Source organism: Cheilinus undulatus, linkage group 21 (genome assembly GCF_018320785.1).
Source record: "Cheilinus undulatus linkage group 21, ASM1832078v1, whole genome shotgun sequence".
In the NCBI taxonomy this organism is placed as follows: domain Eukaryota; kingdom Metazoa; phylum Chordata; class Actinopteri; order Labriformes; family Labridae; genus Cheilinus; species Cheilinus undulatus.
The window spans coordinates 31,345,619-31,364,125 of NC_054885.1; the positions used below are offsets into that span (position 1 = coordinate 31,345,619).

Consider the following 18,507-nt stretch of genomic DNA (forward strand, 5'->3'; position numbering starts at 1 on the left):
ACTCACCCCTTAACTTGGCATGTACTCTCTCTCTCTCTCTGCTTAACCAGTGTCATTCCAAGTGTGCACTAACAAAAGTCTCTACAGGATAGGTAATGTTGAAGCATTAATGTCTATGCAGTAAGAGCAGAACTCCCTCTTCTGAATGCTGTTAAATAGAATGAGCAGAAGTGAGCAATTACTAGGTTCTGGTGTTCAAATTAGTTATTTTTACCACTTTTTAACCCTATTTCATAATTTTTTCTGCCGGTTTTTCTACATTTTTCTACTTTTAATCCCTTTTTTACCACTTTTCAGTGTTTTTCACCCTTTTGCCCATTTGTTTTTGCCACTAACAACCCTTTCTTTCAATTTTTACCTTTATTTCTTTTTGCAGTTATTCAATTTTTCCCCTTAGATTTATTTAAGTTTTGTACTACACTCTTCTCTGCCATTTGTGCTCCTTTTAACTACTTTTGCCACTTTTAACCAAATTTTTGCCACTCCTTAACTGTTTTTTGCCCTTTTCCCTCCCATTGTTGCCCTCTTTTGCCTCTATTGACCAATTTTTTGCTGCTTTCATCCTATTTTTGCCTCTTTGACCCATTTTTGCAACCCTACAACCAGTTTTCACGATTTTTTTTTGGTAACTTGTGCCAATATTAACCCATTTTTGCTTCTTTTTACTGTTTTTTTTTCCTGCCATTTTTGCCTTTCTCAACCCAATTTTGCCATTTTCATCTAATTTTTGCCTCTTGGAACCAATTTTTGCCTCTTTGTAACCACTTTTCTTCACTTTTGTGCCAATTGTTTGCCATTTTTCATCACTTTTTCTAAATTTCTCTTTTATTTCTTTTGCAGTTATTTGTTTTTCCCTTACAGCCATAACAGTTCCCTCTACTCTCTTGTCTGCCATTTTCTTTACAGATTTTTGCCACTTTTTAACCGCTTTTCACCATTTTGCCTCCCATTTTTGCCTTTCGTTGCCTTTCTCAACCCATTTCTATCACTTTTATCGTTTGGGCCTCTTTCACCCCATTTTTGCAACTCTGTAACCACTTTTTTTTGGCAATTTTTGCCACTTTTAACACATTTTTCCAAATTTCACCTTTGTTTCCTTCCTTGTTTTTCCGTTAAAGCTATTTCAGTTCCTTTGACTCTTTGCTCTGGCATCCTGACATTTGCAGGGATCATAGCTTAGTTATGACGATTAACATTACTTTACCTTTTATCCCTCCTTATGGGTGGACTTGTTGCCATTGTTTAATTAATTTCTTACAAGAAGCATGCTTTAATGTGAACATTTCAGACAGACATCTTCTGCTAAAGGAGGGAAGAACAGCGTCAACACCACACTACAGTTACTGTAGGCTTTCTAAAACTGTGTGTAGTAGCCTGTAGGACTGCAATAAGCTAGTGTCTGCAGGAATGTTCTTTGGACATTCTTCAACCCTCGTCTTTATCTAATTTAGGTATGCATCATGTGAAAATGGTTGGCTGATTTCAAAGTATTTCCAATGAGGACAAAGTCTTCTATTTATCTCAAAAAGATGTATGGAGTGTAATAAAGTATTGAGATAGATGTTAATTAGCCCAAAAATTCCCTAAAGACCCCTGGTGCCCCTTAAATGCCATGTCATATCCATGCGACCTGTCATAAAGTAGATCCATATTTATCAATTAATTTTTTTCGTTGTTTTTTTTCATTTGGAATCCCATTAGTAACAACTGAAGTAGCAACTAGTCTTCCTGGGATCCACAAAGGCAAACACTTACAATTCGTGTAGATTATATTAATAAAGGTTCAAACAGGAATAACATGTAAGATGATAAAATCATGATAAAAGCATGATTAATGCTGCCAATACAATTACAGTTCCCATAGATACCAGTATGACCAAGATAAACCTACTGGCAAATAAACCAGCAGTTCTCAACAGGTGGCTCAGGGTGTAAAAGTGGGTCAGGGAGCGGTTTTCTGTGGGTCATCAGTGTGTGAGTGGAAAACAAACTTTGTGCCATCAAGTTCATGCCCTCTAAACCAAAGGAGTCCAAACTACAGCCTGGGGGTGGCCCGTGACATGGTCCATTTCTAGGAATGATGCAAGCTCTATGAATGAGGGCCAGTATCCATGGCCATGTTTACTGTATACAGAACTGGGGATTTTTTTCAGGAATAGTCCTGGACATGTAAAAGGTTAGCAACAACAATAATTTTGATGCATTATTGTTTTCTTTTTTAATGTGTTGGATTTAAAATGTACAATTTTTATTATTATAATTATAATTATTATTATGCATATAAGTCTTTTTGCAGAGTGACTTTTTGCAAAGTTTTTGGAGCTCAATTCATCAGGTTGATGTTGACTTGAAACTCAGTGTCTATTTATTAAATAACAAACTAAATAGATGAGAAAAATGTTGATTATTTATTTCGTAAATATGTTACCATAACATATTTTGTATATAAATATAGTCTTTTATTATAGAAAGAAAGGAATTTTCCAGTCCTTTCAGGTGTTTCCAGATCAAATTTCTCTTTTTTTATTTATTTATCCTTTTCATTTAAAGGTCAAACTGGCATTTTTAGTGCTAAAATTCCCAGAATACTCAAATATGTGACATTTTTAGTCTGGACTTAGGTTGATAAAAATAATTTATTAGAATGGATTGGAGAATACGTTTTTTTGGAGAATTTTTAATTTATATTTTTCAAAGTGAACATGTTTGTCCTGTAAAATTGGAACAGAGTAAACTATAAATTCCATTTGAAAAAAATAGAATTGTCATTTCGAAACATGTCAAGAAAACAACCTTCACACAAAGAATGCTGCTATTTGCATTGACAGAGACAAAATTATTGCAAAATAAATGCTTAAAATTAACACTTTTATAGTCTACACCTAGAACATATTTATCTTTAATGATGACGTGACTGAGTTTCTCCTCTAAAGGTACCCTGTAGTGCTAAATATTAGTGTGCTGAATATTTGGTTTTCTTGCGTAGTTTTGTGGCTTTCTTGCCCTAAAAAAATGTGTGCTCACTCATAGCTCTGAGCAAAATGGGAAGGGTCTCAAATTAGTCTTGACCTGTGGCCTCCAAATCACTAAAACCGCCCCAGGTCTCCCACAGCTCCTCCTGCATGACATTAGACATCCATTTCCAAGTGACTTCCCTTTTAGCACCACATTTTATAGTGATTTCCCGTAAACAACAAAGTTATCTCTTAAAGCATGCAACCATGCAGGTGACAGAGTGCCTCAGGGGGGAATCAGCTTCAATGGGGGCGTGTGGGTTTATTTGTTATGCATATTCTTCTTATCTGTTTGTAGAAGCAGGAAAGTGGCCTTTACTCAGAAAAACTGGTCCCACGTGGCTTTTGACATTTGAAAACAGCTGACTTTCCCATTTCCTTTACTTTTATTTATCAGGAATGTTTTTTTCACATGATAGCCCTTCTAAGAAAGAGTCCTGGTCGGGACGACCGCAAGAAAAGGCTCATAAGAAAGCTCATAGAAATACTTCAAACATTCAATTATCAATAAAAATGCAGCAGCGAGGAATTTAACTAACAAAAAGAAAAGGAATATAATACTCCTCTGCTCTTATCAGTGGTCTGGCCACCAGTGACTGTTAGACATGCTTTTTAAAATACTTTAAGCTCTTTTGCCTTTATTTGAGAGATAGACAATGGACAGAGCCTGAAACAGAGACGAGAGAGCAGGGAATGACTGGTGGCGAAAGAGCCACAGCCTGTTTTAGAACCATGGGGCGCATTACCACTTGGCCATGTACACCCCAGAGAAGGTTTTCAATGTCCTTTTACACATCCAGAAGTCTTCAGATAATTTAGCTCCTACTTATATCACTGACTGCCTTACAGTGTTAATTAGGTATGTGCAATATTGAAATTTAATGGCCAGTGTCTCTTGTGCAAAGAGAGGCTGAGTCAAGCAAACCTTAGAGAGGAGTGGGTCAAGGTGGCCATGCCAAGCTGGAAAAACATCTATGAAGAAAGATGGTTTTTCATCAACAATCCAAAGAACGCTTTCACACAGCATCACATGACCCAATATCACTCCATCCCACTGAACCTGAAAAGGCCCAGGGGGCACGCCCTCAGGAGAAACTAAGTCAACGACTCTTCTAACAACTCTCAGGTGACCACCCAGATCATTAGCATGCTCATGTCAACAGAGGCTGTTGGGCCCTGGGCCCTGAAATGTTTAAAAGTTATAGAACTACAACATTTGTAAATCAATATACAATTCAATGCAAAAACAAAACAGAAGAAGAAATTGTTTAACTAAGGGGCAGAAGAAGCTATAATGAGATGATATTTTTGACGTTGCTTGTTTATGTTGTTTGCAATCACATGATCCCAAATTTCCACTGGGGTTCAGGAAGTGGGGAACAGACATTAGGGAATGAATGGGAATGAAGAGAGTTAGTACTTTAAAGCTCTAAATGGATCTCTGCGCTGTAGTTATCATGGCACATTTTGTCATGATAAAATTTCACCCGGCGTGAAGGTGGTCAATATCAAAATGTACTCAGTCATGCAGATCTCCCTGTGTTTCGCCAGATGAAGGAAGACAGGAGACGAGTCTAGGAGTATCCGAAAAAGTATTCAATCGCATCGAGGTTTCATCAAAAACCGAGTTTTTGGGAGCCAAAAATGCCACTTTTGGAATTGGGTCCCAGAGTGAACAAATCTATGTACACCAACCGTTTCTGTTCCATGCAACAACCAAGCGCATCTTTTCCGAAATGAGTTGTGCCAAAGCCCATGTAACCCGTATGCACGAGCCCAGCCAACAACAATAGCAGATTACATGATTGTGTTTGTGTCTTTTGCTCCCCTGCTACCACCGTGAACAACAGATGGTCATGAGAACAGCGTATGCCAAATGTTTTAGATCCACCAGGAGTGCAACCAGAGGGGCAGCCAGGAGAAAGTTTATGGCAAGAGAAATGTTTTGGGTGTGCTTGCTCCATAATCCTCTTTGTTTTATTTGTTGCATTTCCATGGCAGCGTTACAGCACCACTTACATGCCTGGCATATACACTGCAATGTTTGAGTCTAGGTTTTGTATAGTTTCGTGCTTACATGGACATTTTTTTTAAAACGGTGCTGTGTTTACAGAAAAAAATTTCAAAACACAACAGAAATATATTGTTGTAAATGTTGGACTTAACTAAAAGTTAAAAAAAATCCTAATTTTGCCACAAGTGTACTTCTGATTGAAACGTTAATGTACTGTCAACTGAATAAACCTTGTGAGGTTAGCGACCAAATGATGATGTGCCATTCAGGGATGAGTGTGTTCCACTAAACTGCTCTTTAATGTTGCTGCAGTAGCTAGTGCCTGTTAGAGTGCCAGTTTTCTTTCCTCCATCCTTTGTCGTTATTTAATCCACATTAAAAAAGCCAAACTTGTGGGGCGCGCAGATGGTCAAGTGGTTCAAGGCGCCATCCATGTACGCGGGCAGCCCGGGTTCAAATCTGGCCTGTGGCCCTTTACCACATGTCTCTCCCCACTCTCTTCCCTGTTTTTGAGTCTATCCACTGTCCTTCCTCTATCAAATAAAGGCCCAAAAAAAAAAACTCTTAAAAAAAAGCCAAACTTGTTGAAAATGACAAGCTGTTTGGGAGCCAAACAACCAGCTCTGCTAACTACTGGTTTTCTGATCATGGTATTACTGTGTTTGATTGGCCAACCACCAGACTCAACTATACAGATGAGCTGCTAACAGAGCTACCTGGGCTTATTAACACCCCAGCAGTGCCACGGACTGATCAGCTCCATGTCACGTTGCATAGATCGGTAAGTAATTTGTTCAAAAGGAGCCCTGTCCAATTACTTAGTGCATAAATGAGCATAATTTTACATAAGGTCAACATCTTTGTTTTATAAATCCTTTTTTGCACTGATGTTTTTGGATCTTCTCATATTTTGAGATGGTGGATTTTTCATTTTTATGAGCTGTAAGCTGTAATCATCAAGATTAAAACAAGAAAAAATATTGAAAATATTCCACTTTGTGTTAGATGAAAGTAGAACTAAATGGAAGTTTCACTCCTTGAATCAAATCACAGGAAAAATTAGCTTTTTCATTATATTCTTAGTTTTTGAGATGCACCTGCACAACCCAACTTCAAAAATACGGAAATATCCCTCTAAGAAATTTTTAAAAATCCCTTTCAAAAGGGTTTTGGAATTTTAAGAATGACTATTATGCCTAAAATTACCTCTAAAACTTTCAGCACATTGCAGCTTCTCAGTAGTCTTTCTCATTTAAACATCCATGGCTAGAAGAATGGGAGGAAATGTGAGGGAACTTTGCAGAAAGTACTTTAAGGGGTTTAAGAAATACATGTACAGAAAAATGAAAAACTCTTGAAAACTGTCAAACTTGCAGGTGTGTTACTGCAGAACATGTAAATCTTTTACAGGTCATCCGCTCCAGCAGGTCATTGTGGTCCTTAACTCATCAAATTTACTGGAGAGCTGTGTGTCAGTCACACGGCTGTGGAAACAAAGGTCACCAAATGTTCTCCCAGCCTGTCACAAACATTCAGGATGCTGAGAACAGCAGACCTGCTCCTTCTCCTCTGTCTTGTCGGGGCAGTGAGTGCCCTGTACAAACAGTGGAGTCCTGACACCAACTATGAGAACAAGACCAACTGGGACAAAGATGCTGTCCCATGTGGCAGCGACACGGTTCTGTTTCCAGCCGAGAGGAAAGTGTCTGTGTTCGTGGAGACGACGCATGCTGTGAGGGAGATGAGGCTTCCAGTTGACGGGGAGTTCATCCTCAATTCTGGAGCTGGATTTTATGTCATGAGTGGGCAAGATCCAGACTGTGGAGCAGGTGTCACTGCCAACTTCAAAGATTCAGAGGCACTTCAGTGGTTCAACCCAAGTCTGTGGCAGGCGGCTGCATCACAGGACGACCTGCAGAAAGGAAACTTCTTATTCTCAGTCCATGAAGAGAGTGTCCCATGCCAGTATGATGATGTGGTCTTCAAAGCCCGCTCCTCTTTTAGGGTGGACACAAGCTCAGGTCAGTCAAGCATCCCTGTCAAATCAGTGTCAGTGCTCGGGGAAACGTTTGAAAGCGGATCAGAGTTCTCCCAGTATCTCAGCTCACGCTCAGGGAGGCTGCAGTTTCACGGATCTTCTGCAGTTACCGTTGGAAACCCAGGATGTGGGGATCCTTCTGGGTGTGATTGTGGGAATTCTGCAAACCATGAGCAGATCTGTGGTGCTGTAACATGTGACTCTGTTAGCTGCAAGAAGCCTCTTTCCCCCGTTGGACACTGCTGTGAAGTTTGTGGCGCTGTCGTCACAATCAAGTACTCCGATAATTTCAACCTGCAATCCTACAGGCAACGCCTCCAACACTTATTTCTCATGCAGTCAGAATACAAATCCATCCAGCTGGGCATATCGAAAGTTGCCAAGTCAGAGCGGCTGATGTGGATTATTCCTTTTGGCACCACATCTGAGATCCAGGTAGTCATTCTGGATGGAGAGAAGGGGGCACTGGCAGAAGATCTGGCCTGGGACATAGTGAAGGATGCTCAGTCTCATGGCTCCAGCATGGGAATCACTGAGGCAGGATTTCAGGCTTCCTCTGGAGGCAGTCACCTGTCTGGAAGCAACACAGGGGCTGTTGTTGGAGCTGTGTTTGGAGTTTTAATACTGATCACCCTAATCGTTGTACTAGTTGTCCTGGTTCGTAAAGGGTTTGTTCCAATACCATCCATGCCCTCGATGCCATCAATGCCTTCAATGCCATCTCTGAGAAGATTTAAGAGAAATAGTGACATCGGAGACCTTGGTGGGACTCTTGATCGTGGCTATGACAATCCCATGTTCGACAGGCCCGACATGCCTGACATCTCTGACCTCTATAGGAAAGAAACAAATACTTCCATCTCAATGACTCAGACAGGCGTGCACTTTGTGAATCCAGTATATGATGAAAATGAGACTGATTTTAACGCTTGAAATTACTGTAATTTTATGTATTTTTAAGTGATTCCCACATTTTTGAATCCAAGATTTTATGAACAGTCTTTGTTTAGTTTTATAATAATTCTGCAGTACAAATAAACCTTTACAACCAAATGGACTTTAGGCAAATAAAACAATCAGTGGCTGGCATTTGTGTACTTTTTGCCTCATTCATATCACATTGAAAAGCAATAAAGCTGCAATAACCCTCCAACACACCAGCAGCTGCTGGAGTTCATGATGCAGAGTCACCACTAGATGGCAGTAAAGTAAACTTAGTGACATATCAGCATTTTGTACTTTGTAATGTAACCATAACAAACATTAAAGGTATGGCATGTAATATCTAGCCAAGTAGCATTAGCTGATATAATCTAATATAATATTTTTCTTGGTCTAACAGTCTCTGCACAGCTTCAAAGTCTGCTTTGGGTCATTTTGGGAACTCTTACTACAATGGAATCTCCACTGTGTTTCACTGTGGGTGCCTTTGCTCCCTCATGTCTGCATCTCTTGACCTCTCTCTGCAGAATAATGAGCAGGGATATCCTTTTTAAATTGATATTTAGCACATTTTACTACATTTGAGAGAAAATAGTGATCAGCAAGCATTATAGACCTTTCAATAAACACAATATATTGATAATTAGTGGCAAAAACAAGACCAATCATATAAAAAGCTTTGAAATACGTCACTGAAGTAGGGAGAGAGAGATCAGAAGAGTCAGCATGCTACAGTCAGAGTTTCTGGTGTTTTAAAACTTTTAAATGTATAAAAAAAATTGGATCAAAAGACCTTTATTTCAGTGAAACCTGTAGATTATACTTTTATTATATTTCTGATTCATGTTTGATTTGGTTTTTATTTTTAGATGTTGAAGCAGTAAACAGACCTCTCTCATGTGATTTATGTTTAAACTATTCAGTTTTAAAATGACCATGTGAAAAATAAAGAATTCCACCTAACATAAGTTTATAAAGGAACAGTGTTCTTTTTTTAAATTAATAAATAAGTAGTTTTGTATTTCTATCTTAATTTCCCATCACAGTGTGGCACCTCTATCTATCAGAGCAGAGGTGCTGTAATTTAACAGTACAATATATTTACAGTTACAGATTTTTTTTTTAAGTCAACTTCAATAATAAACTTAATCTGACAGTTACATTCATGGAATAACAACAGAGCAAAAATTACAGCCAGGTCAGAGGTCAAGCCTGGGTTTAAATCATTTTATTTTATTTATTTTATTTTTTATTTAACCTTTATTTAACCAGATAAATCCCACTGAGATCAGGATCTCATTTACAAGGGCGACCTGGCCAAGAGGTCAGCAGCACACATCAAATATCAATACAAAGTTAAAAAGGTTTAGGCAATAAAATTACAACCAATAACTATATCAAAAAACAACAACTTGACAATGGAAGAGCAATAATTTTTGAGGACAGTTACAATTAAGAACACAGGCATTGTTCATAGGATTCTCGCTGCCTGGTGAGCAAAATGGAACGAAAAGCTTTGAATGAAACCAGTTCAGCCATTTTCAGTTCAGTCTGTATCGTGTTCCAGGCAGTGGGGGCAGCATAACAAAAAGCTCTTTTTCCAAAATCAGTTTGGACTCTGGGCACATTTAAGTGATAGACTGCACAAGAGTGTAAGGCATAGGTACTACTCGATTTCTGCAGAAAATCATGCATTAAGGCTGTCAAAAGATTTAATTTTTTTATTGCATTTAATCTCAGAATTTCTTTAATTTAGCGTGATTAATCACATCCTTTATTTAACACTTTTAAATTCCACTATTTTGCATTTAAAACTGTGCATGTGTCATTTTTTATTTTCCAATGTTGTAAACTTGGGTAATTGACTTCCTGTTTGGAAAGGTTGATAGAGGATTATAACATGAACTTGACCACAGAAAAAAGGAGCTTGTCATGGATTGAAAAGGAAAGAAAGGACAGTAAAAAAGGTAAATATTTGATAACACTAGGTTCAGTTAACTTCTGACGTGTCCACTGAGCTGTCTGTGAGTTTTTAGAGTGAAATGAGACAATAAGGAGCAGTGGTGGACTTATTTTACATCACAGCAGTTGCAGAGAGAAGCTAATGGGCTTCACCAGTGTGTTTAAAGGGCCAATAGAGCATGCAATTAATTGCAATTTAAAAATAATGGTGTACTAATTGTGGATCGTAGTTTGTCACAGTTAATGCGATTAATCTTGACATCCCTAGTATCAACCCATTTAAGAAGTTGTACTAGGTGGTGGCTCGCTTTATTAGCATCATTAGCTTTAGCTAAAGCTAGCTACATAGTTAAAACTATTATATAAGCAAATGTAGCTAAGTTAGCATTAGCAAGGTAAGCCTTGGTAAATGTAGATAAAAATACCATATTTATGTTATCAACATAGCTACGCTACATAGCGTAAGCTTTGCTTTAGCTATGTTGTCTTTGTAGCTTACTCAGCTAACGGAGCTACATTAGCTCAATTAGAATGTTTTCATGAAGGATGAGCTTTTTTCCTGTAGAATTTCCTGGGCAGAGTACCCCAGACTCCTCTCTTATTTCATAGTACTTGCTTTGATAGTCCAGTTCTCTAACCTCTGGGCTACCCATTTAGGCTTTGGGCAGCCCACCCTCATTTTAAAAGGGCTTCCCTGACAAAAAGCATCACTCTGCCTTTTATTTATTAAACTGTTAAGGATCAGATCAGCACACCTGCAAAAATGTGTTGCAATAAATATTACCATTTGGCATATAGGTAGAATAAAGAATTAAATGTGCCAGAAACCATCAAGTTTGGGCATTTATGGTAAAAAAATGTCTTTGTCATTGGACATTTTATAAACCACTCATTAAATGAGAAAATTCAGCCCTGGTCTGGATTTTCCGTTTGCTGTGCAAAAAGTGGTATTAATTTTCCTCAGTTCAGGTCTTAAAAAGTCTTGAATTTGATCGTTAAAAGTGTGCAGGAAACCTGAACAAAGAGAAAACATTATAATGTGTAATAAATGTCTCATTTTGCATCCAGTAGAGAAACCACATTGTCTTTCTTCGATAGCCATGCCACTACATATAAAGGCTCTGTAAAGTTAGCTGTGTATTTGTGTAGGAGTCTCATAGGACCAGTAACATCATAGAAAGACACCTCTACTTTGGGAAAGTCAACATACAAGCCAACTTTTGTGATACCAGAGCCTTCCAAGCACGTCTCCACACCATCGTGCCAGGCAAAGAAACCTCGGCTGTTCCTCCCGACACACCAGGAGAAGTCATTACCGTTGATGCAGCTAGTGCTTTGCTCTCCTTTACGATCAATGCTGTTGCATGTGACGCCTAAATGTGCACCTTCACCGCTCAGCTCTGCTTCAATGTAGTGTCTCCCCAGGTAGAGGCTCTCCACGGTCATCGCCTGTCGCCAGTACTCGAAGCGAGCAGGGTGGTCAGGGTAGCTGTGCTGCCAGGGGCTGGTGTTGGTTAGCTTTCTGTTGTTGTCCTTTACGCGCAGGAAGTTATGGGTGGTGTCTGGGTCAAAGGTCAAACTCCTTGTGTCTAGAATGGGGAAATGTAGTTTTAAGTATTTAATGAACCATATAAATGTGCAAACAGATGTGATTTGGTGTTCAAAAGAGTACCAACATTTCAGGAAGTCCTCTCGTGTCTCAGGATCAGGCAGGGCTATAGCTGGAGATTCTGGCATCTGGGATTTAGCACCTAGTTCATCATTTTGGACAGAGAGTTTAGTGTTTTGGTCAGACATGAGTGTTTCCATGCTGTTCTGAAAATAAGGAAGTGAAGCAAGCAGGGATTGGACAGACAGCTGAAGTCAGACTACAACTTTTCAACCTGATTATATCCCCGTTAGAGCTCTCTCAGCCATAAGTGCCACAGTAATGGTTAAAACTGGACCAATATGAAGTTGGGATACTGAGAAAATGTGAACAAATAAGGATTCAGAGGAGCAGCTAGCACAAATAAAACAAGCCAGCATGCATAGATGAGAGTGGGGTAAGATGAGCCCATAGTTCTCTATGGAGCTTACTCCTTCGGTAGGGGCGCAGCTCAGTAGCAGATACGTCATGTGATTTGTTGCTCTGATTGGCCCGTAAAGATGTGACAGACAGAATGTTTATCCAATCACACTCTGAGTTTTTTTCAAATCCTCTGCCCTTTCCCAAACGCTTAGTATTGAAGGTTTTCCAGTTGTATGTGTGAAACAAATCCACCTGACGTGTCAGGTTAGAGGACTTCCTGGTTCAGCGTGAACCTTTTAGTAACTGTCACTTCTAGTCACTTAAGTTGGCCTATCTTGAGTGGCATTAATGTTGAAGAGTAAAGTATGTGATAAAAATAAGGGAAAATGACAGTGGATGAAGATCATGTAACTCTACAGAAATTACCATATTGTAATAACTTCGAATTTAACTCTATCCACTGTCCTCCTCTATAAATAAAGGCAAAAGAAAAGCCTCAAATATATTGAAAAAGTTTACATAAATTTACAAGTAAAATTAAGTCAATACAATTTAAAATAGTTATAGAAGTGCTATTTTCAGTGAGTTTTACTTCCTTTTTTATGTAATGAGTTGACACTAATATTTTGAGTTCTAATAATTTGCCAGGGATTGCAGTATAAATTGTATAGTTTAACTTGAAAATGTATTTCCTCTTCTTAACACTGACGTATTCAATTACAAAAAAACATTTTGAAAATGTTCAACTTGTTTGGTTTTACAATGTAGGGTAAGTTGAGCCAACACCACCAATCATTTAAGATCAGGTAAGTCCCCTCAGTGTTAAATGTATTAACCATTTTCGAAATGATTCACTAAAGATCATCACTAATTTCAACACACTTAACAAGTAAATCTCTTTATTGTGGCATCTGCAGCCATGATTGTACTTACAATGAGCAAATCAGACTGTCCCCCTTTTTTCTTCCTTTTTATTCTTTCATATCTTGAATGAGATGCTTATCTGGACTTGTCCATTAAATGTGGGGTGTGTTATGTGCATTTAGTTCTTTCTTCTAAAAAAAATAAGACAAATACACTTCTAAAATTTGAGCCCAGGGCAAATCAAAGACACATTTCTGTCTCTGCATGCAAAAAGTATTTTTCAAGTCTCTCTGAATGTTCTTTTGATTTGAAAAGATCTCACAGCATAAATAACGGGACAGCTGCTTTGTGTGCCAAGGATTTTATTTGTTACAGCTTGTCTTTATTCTATAAAAGAGAATAAAAGTCTGACCTCTGCCCTCCTGTTTTTGGCTGCATCATCTGTCCTTAAATCAAAGATGAATCAGACATCTTTTGTTTGGTCACTTTGTCATCATAAACTTTGCATCTGCGTCAAGTGGCTACCTTAGCCTCAAAAGACTGGTAGAACTACAAGGAGGGATCAACAGTTAAACTCCATTTATTTTAGATTCATCTCATGCAAAGGGAAATATTTCAAGACTTTTTTGTTTTACTCTTGATGATTACAGCTCACACTATCTGAAAATATTAGAGTACAATGAAAAATTCCAATCTGCAAAGATTTCAGAAGCCTTTATTCTTATTCCCACACAACCACAATCATGGGGAAGACTGCTGATTTGACAAATGTCCAAAGGACAATCATTGCCATCCTCCACAAGGAGGGTAAGCCACAGAAGGTCGCTCCTAAAAGGCCAGTCTGTTTTCAGAGGCTCTATGAAAACGTATTCATGGAAAGTTGACTGGAAGGGATAAGTGCAGTATGAAAAGGAGCACAAGCAACAAGAGTGTTTCACAAAGCAGTTTCAGGAACATAGGGGAGCTCCACAAGGAGTGGAGTGAGGCTGAAGTCAGTGGATCAGGAGCCCCCACACAGACGGGTCCAGCACATGGACTACAAGTATCCTGTTCTTAGTGTGAACCATTTCTGAACCACCGTTATATGTGTCTCACCTGGGCTAAAAAGAAAAAGAACTGGAGCATTGCTCAGTGGTCCAAAGTCCTTTTTCAGATGAAAGAAAATTTTGAGTTTCATTTGGAAATGAAGTTACACAGTCAGTGATAGTTTGAGGTGCCATGACAAGGCACCTTTATCAAGGCCTTTATCAAGTCCTGAGTCAACGCTGTCAGCCGTCTACCAGGAGGTTTTAGAGCACTCCATGCTTCCATCTGAGAAGCTTTATGGAGATACTGATTTCCTTTTCCAGCAGTACTTGCCCACCCACAGTGAAGCCAGAAACTATCAGAAACTGGTTTGCTGGCCGTGGTGTTACTGTGCTAGATTGCCCATCCAAGTGGCCTGAACCCCAACAAGAATCTCTAGAGTGTGGTCACGAGGAAGAGAAACACCAGACTCAACAAAACAGCTTAGCGGAAGGCTGCTATCAGAGCAACCTGGGCTTCATAAAACTGGAGCAGTGCCACAGACTGATTGCATTTATGCAATGTCGCAATTTGTGCAAAAAAAGCCCCGACCAAGTACTGAGTGCATAAGTGAGCATAGTGAATGAGGATGTTTTGTGATATTCTAATATTTTAAGCCTATTCATCTCATATCTTTTTAAAGTCTTGACTAGAGTGTAAATCATCCAGTAGACAGCCAGAACAATAGATAGGACATAACACGGCTAAAAGAGAAGGAAATGTCAGAGAAGGAAGCAAATTTGAGACAGTTTGTGTGGAGCTGGAAGATTTAAGGTATGATATACTATTTACACTTACAACTTTTCCACACCAGGTCCAGTTTTTCTTTGTAAGATGTCAGAATCAGGTCGCACAGCTCCTGCGTCACATCAGTCACCACTTGAACGTAAGAGGTAAGATGGTTCATGCGGTTTATGTAAGCAGCAGGAAGACAAAAATCTGCCGGCCTTTTCTTCCACTCTGAATAGTCCTGGAGAAAGAACACCAGAGGTGAAACGTACAACTAATTTCCTCTGATTCAGGTAGTTTCTGTAAAACTGCAGAATCACTTTAGCTTTGTGTACACCATCAACAAACTGGCATCCAAAATAAACCCCATCTCAGAAAACATCCTGTGCTAATCCCAGAACCCCTAACAAAAAAGGTTTACACTCTCTGGTCTACTTAACATGTAATCTTAAATATGTAATATGCTTGTTACCTGCAGGAAGTCAATGTCAGACTTGCACTTGGAGAGTTTGTTGATTTGACCCAAAGTTTTCATGAGCTCTGTTCTCCTCTGCTCCAGATGTACCTGGATGCCCTCTGCCTGTTTGAGTGCTTTTCTCTTTTCTCCTTCCAGCAAGTCCACCGCCCCTTTTCTGGCCTCTTCCATGGTAATCTGCAGCTTTTGGAACTGCTCCTCAACAGTAATGCAAACCTCCTGCACTGAAGACTGAAAAGGTAAGAGAAGACAGAGAAAAACAGGGACAAACAGAGTTAAACCTGACCAGCGATACAGTAAAAATGCATCAAAACTGTGCTGTAGAGCTGGGAAATATATTATGTTTTTGAAGCACAATGCTGTGCAGGACCTTTAGGCTTGAATAGATTAAAAATTCAAACAGAAATAAGGCCTGGATGTGGCGAGTAAGCTCGCCTTAGGGCACCATCAGGTGGGAAGGAGGATTGACACAACCTTGGTCATGCTCTGGATGTCCTCACATATCACCGGCAGCATGGGAAAAAAAACAATGTCCACACCTTTAGGGCAAAGTAAGAGGTGGATGTGGTTGACTCTGCAGACCAAAGACATGCTAACAAGGTTAAATGATGACTCTAAATTGCCCTTTTTCAAGTGTAGCTGGTTGTTTGTCTCTATATATCAGCTCTGAGACTGACTGACTCACCAAGGTGTACCCCACATCTTGCTCCATGTCATCTGGGATTGGCTCTAGCCCCCTGACCCTGAATGGGACAAGCGGTATAGATAAGAGATTGATGGATTTTTCCAGTTCTGATAAAACTGCTGCTATAGCTGCATCCATACTAATCTCCTCACTGGTGTTTACAGGTGTGCAATACAACTAAATCACACCAGTAGCTGCCATCTTATTCTCCTCCAATGACCTTGATTGGTATGTTTATTCTCTGACAGGGTACAAGCAAATCAGACTAAAGCTTTGCAAGATGGATCCACCTGAAGACAGACATGGAACCTGGCCAATCAAACTGCACTGTAAGATTACTTTTTGATACCACCAATCATTCACTTATGGATATTGCTAAACATATCAAAGTTGAAATTCTGGTATTGTGACACCCTTTTCAGGTTTTAAGTATGTAAGGTGCTCTTATTTGTCTGGGCCTTTACACCCCTGGTAATACGCCCCGAGACCGCTGTTGGTTTTCAGCTCTTGGGACATCCATGCCTTACTTCAGCATCAATCTCCAGCCCAAACATGCCTAAAGGTTCTGCACAGTAATGTATAACTTGTGCATCCCAATTCATCTATAAACTCTAGAAAAATTTGGACCATATCAGCCAGCCCTATTGTGTTATTGTCAGATATGCATGCTGAACATACATTAATCGAATCCTTGTTGCTCTGCAGCTTCTCAATGGCTTTCTCAGCAGCTGCAGCACTTTGGCTGATCTCTTCTTGCTTCTTCTGCAGCTCAACCTGCAAAAAAAATACATCTTAAAAACTATGCAACAGATCATGATCTAAATTTGCAAAGATGCAAAGCCATTAGTAACTTTTCCTTCATGTATATGAAAATTGAAACAAAGCCAAACCAACAAAACCTCAATCTGTGTGCGAGCCTCTCCTACTGTTGCAGCCGTGTGACCTTGATGCTCCTGAGTCTCACAGTCTGGACAAACACAGCAGCCGTCAGTCAGACAGAAACGGTCCACAGGAAGATGATGAACCTCACAAGTCCTGCAGTCAATGTCATGGAGAGGATCAACCAGACGATGGTTTTGAAATTTGGTGTTCTCCAGATGTGGTCTCAAGTGTGCCTCGCAGTAAGACACCAGGCAGGTCAGACAGGATTTGAGGGCCTTGCAGGGGCCGTCCATGCAGGAGTCACATAAAACATCTTGAGGAAGCAGCAGCTCGGATGCCTCGATGGTTGGATCCCCCGGCTCCACCTTTTTAACATCTTCATTGCACTCACTCTCCTCCAGATTCTCCTCATTTGTGCTGCTCAATGATGCCATTTATGTGAGCACTCACCCTAAATTGTGATTCTGATCGGAACAAAGCCTGCTCCTCACTCAACGCTGCTTTTTCCTGCCTTTTTCAGATCCTTTGGGAGCATGAGGAAAGAATTAAAAAACCCCGCCCAAGATGTTTTGTCCTCAGCCAGCTGGGGTATTCTCGTTTTTCACCACACCCCTGACTAGCTCTCTTCTTTGCTTGGCTTTTCAAAGCTTCACACAGCAGATCACACGATTGAGGGAGGAAATGACGAATTAAATGACCAAGCTAGAGAGGGCAATGAACACCCTTTCCCCCATTCTGTTCAAGTTAATGGCCTGGCTTGTTTATTGATTCCAAAATCTCTGGGGAAGTCTGTTTAAAAGCTTTATTTCAACAGTTGAAGAAGGGAGAGAGTTGTTTTGACCACCAATAAGACCATGGCAAGAATAAAAACTCCCTGCTCTGTATCATCATTAAAGTATGTGGATACTTTCAGGAACATTAAGGGAGAGACAGCCAGTGCTTCCTTCTGATAACAATGTTATGCAAGACAAAAGCATTTATCTAGACTACAACTTCCTGACTTCATGCCACGCAGTACAGAGGAAGGAGTGACGCTTGTCTTTTGTGTGCAAGCAGCCTACAAGGATTAATGTAGTGCCAAAACAAGTATTTTCCACTTGCTGTGTGTGTCCCCTTCTACGACACAGATGCACAAACATCAAAGTATGAAGAGAAACATAACATGTTGTCTCTATAAACAAGAAATCAGACAGGATTATCACTGACCTGTAAAAACTGCACATACAAATATTATAAAAATAGCAACAGGGATGCCAAGCAGGAGCTCAGCTGGCGCACACTGTCATGTACAGCCCCAATTCCAGAAAAAGTTGGGGCACTGTGTAAAATGAAAATAAGAATAAAATGCAATGATTTGCAAATGTCATAAAGCCGTATTTTCAACAAAAGAAAATAAGAATGTGTTCAAACTGAGATACTACACTATTTCATGAAAAATAGTTCATTTTGAATTTGAGGGGCAACAAAAGGCTGAAAAAGTAAGTTTTACTAATACAAACAGCTAGAGGAGGATATTGCAACTACTTGGCAAGAGGCCAGAAACAGGACTGGGTATAAAAGGAGCATTTTAGAGAGGCAGAGTCTCTCAGAAGTAAAGATTGGCAGATGATCACCAATCTACAAAAAAATAGGTCTTAAAAATCTGTAAAAATTTCAGAAAAATGTTCCTCAATGTAAAACTGCAAATAATTTTGTTATCCCACTATCTACAGTACATAATATCATCAAACAATTCAGAGAATCTTGAGAAATCTCTGTGTGCAAAGGACAAGGCCAGTGATTGTTGACCTTCAGGTGGCACTGCATTAAAAACAGAAATGATTCTG

The 18,507-nt window shown here is 39.5% G+C and overlaps 2 protein-coding genes across 2 annotated transcripts; one reads left to right on the top strand and one right to left on the bottom strand.

Annotated features, from left to right (window-relative positions):
- The first annotated feature begins 5,789 nt into the window (after window positions 1-5,789).
- Window positions 5,790-8,949, top strand: amn (amnion associated transmembrane protein). Its single transcript, XM_041778562.1, is given in 3 exon segments — window positions 5,790-5,809; window positions 6,405-6,506; window positions 6,508-8,949. Coding segments are annotated over 3 exon segments (1,614 nt in total). The 3' UTR covers window positions 8,000-8,949.
- Window positions 8,950-9,221: 272 nt separating this feature from the next.
- Window positions 9,222-17,426, bottom strand: LOC121503853 (tripartite motif-containing protein 16-like). Its single transcript, XM_041778421.1, has 6 exons — window positions 16,699-17,426; window positions 16,478-16,573; window positions 15,112-15,345; window positions 14,709-14,880; window positions 11,647-11,721; window positions 9,222-11,559 (listed from the first exon to the last, which is right to left on the bottom strand). The coding sequence occupies exons 1-6, from the start codon at window positions 17,113-17,115 to the stop codon at window positions 11,024-11,026; spliced, it is 1,530 nt and encodes a 509-aa protein (XP_041634355.1). The 5' UTR covers window positions 17,116-17,426; the 3' UTR covers window positions 9,222-11,023.
- Window positions 17,427-18,507: the final 1,081 nt, after the last annotated feature.

Coding starts and splice junctions, on each gene's coding strand:
- LOC121503853 (XM_041778421.1), bottom strand. CDS start 17,115: ATGGCATCATTGAGCAGCACAAATGAGGAGAATCTGGAGGAGAGTGAG. Junction 15,346..16,477: donor GCAACAAGGATTCGATTAAT/GTATGTTCAGCA, acceptor TTACCTTTTCAG/TCTTCAGTGCAGGAGGTTTG. Junction 14,881..15,111: donor CTGACATTGACTTCCTGCAG/GTAACAAGCATA, acceptor TTCTTTCTCCAG/GACTATTCAGAGTGGAAGAA.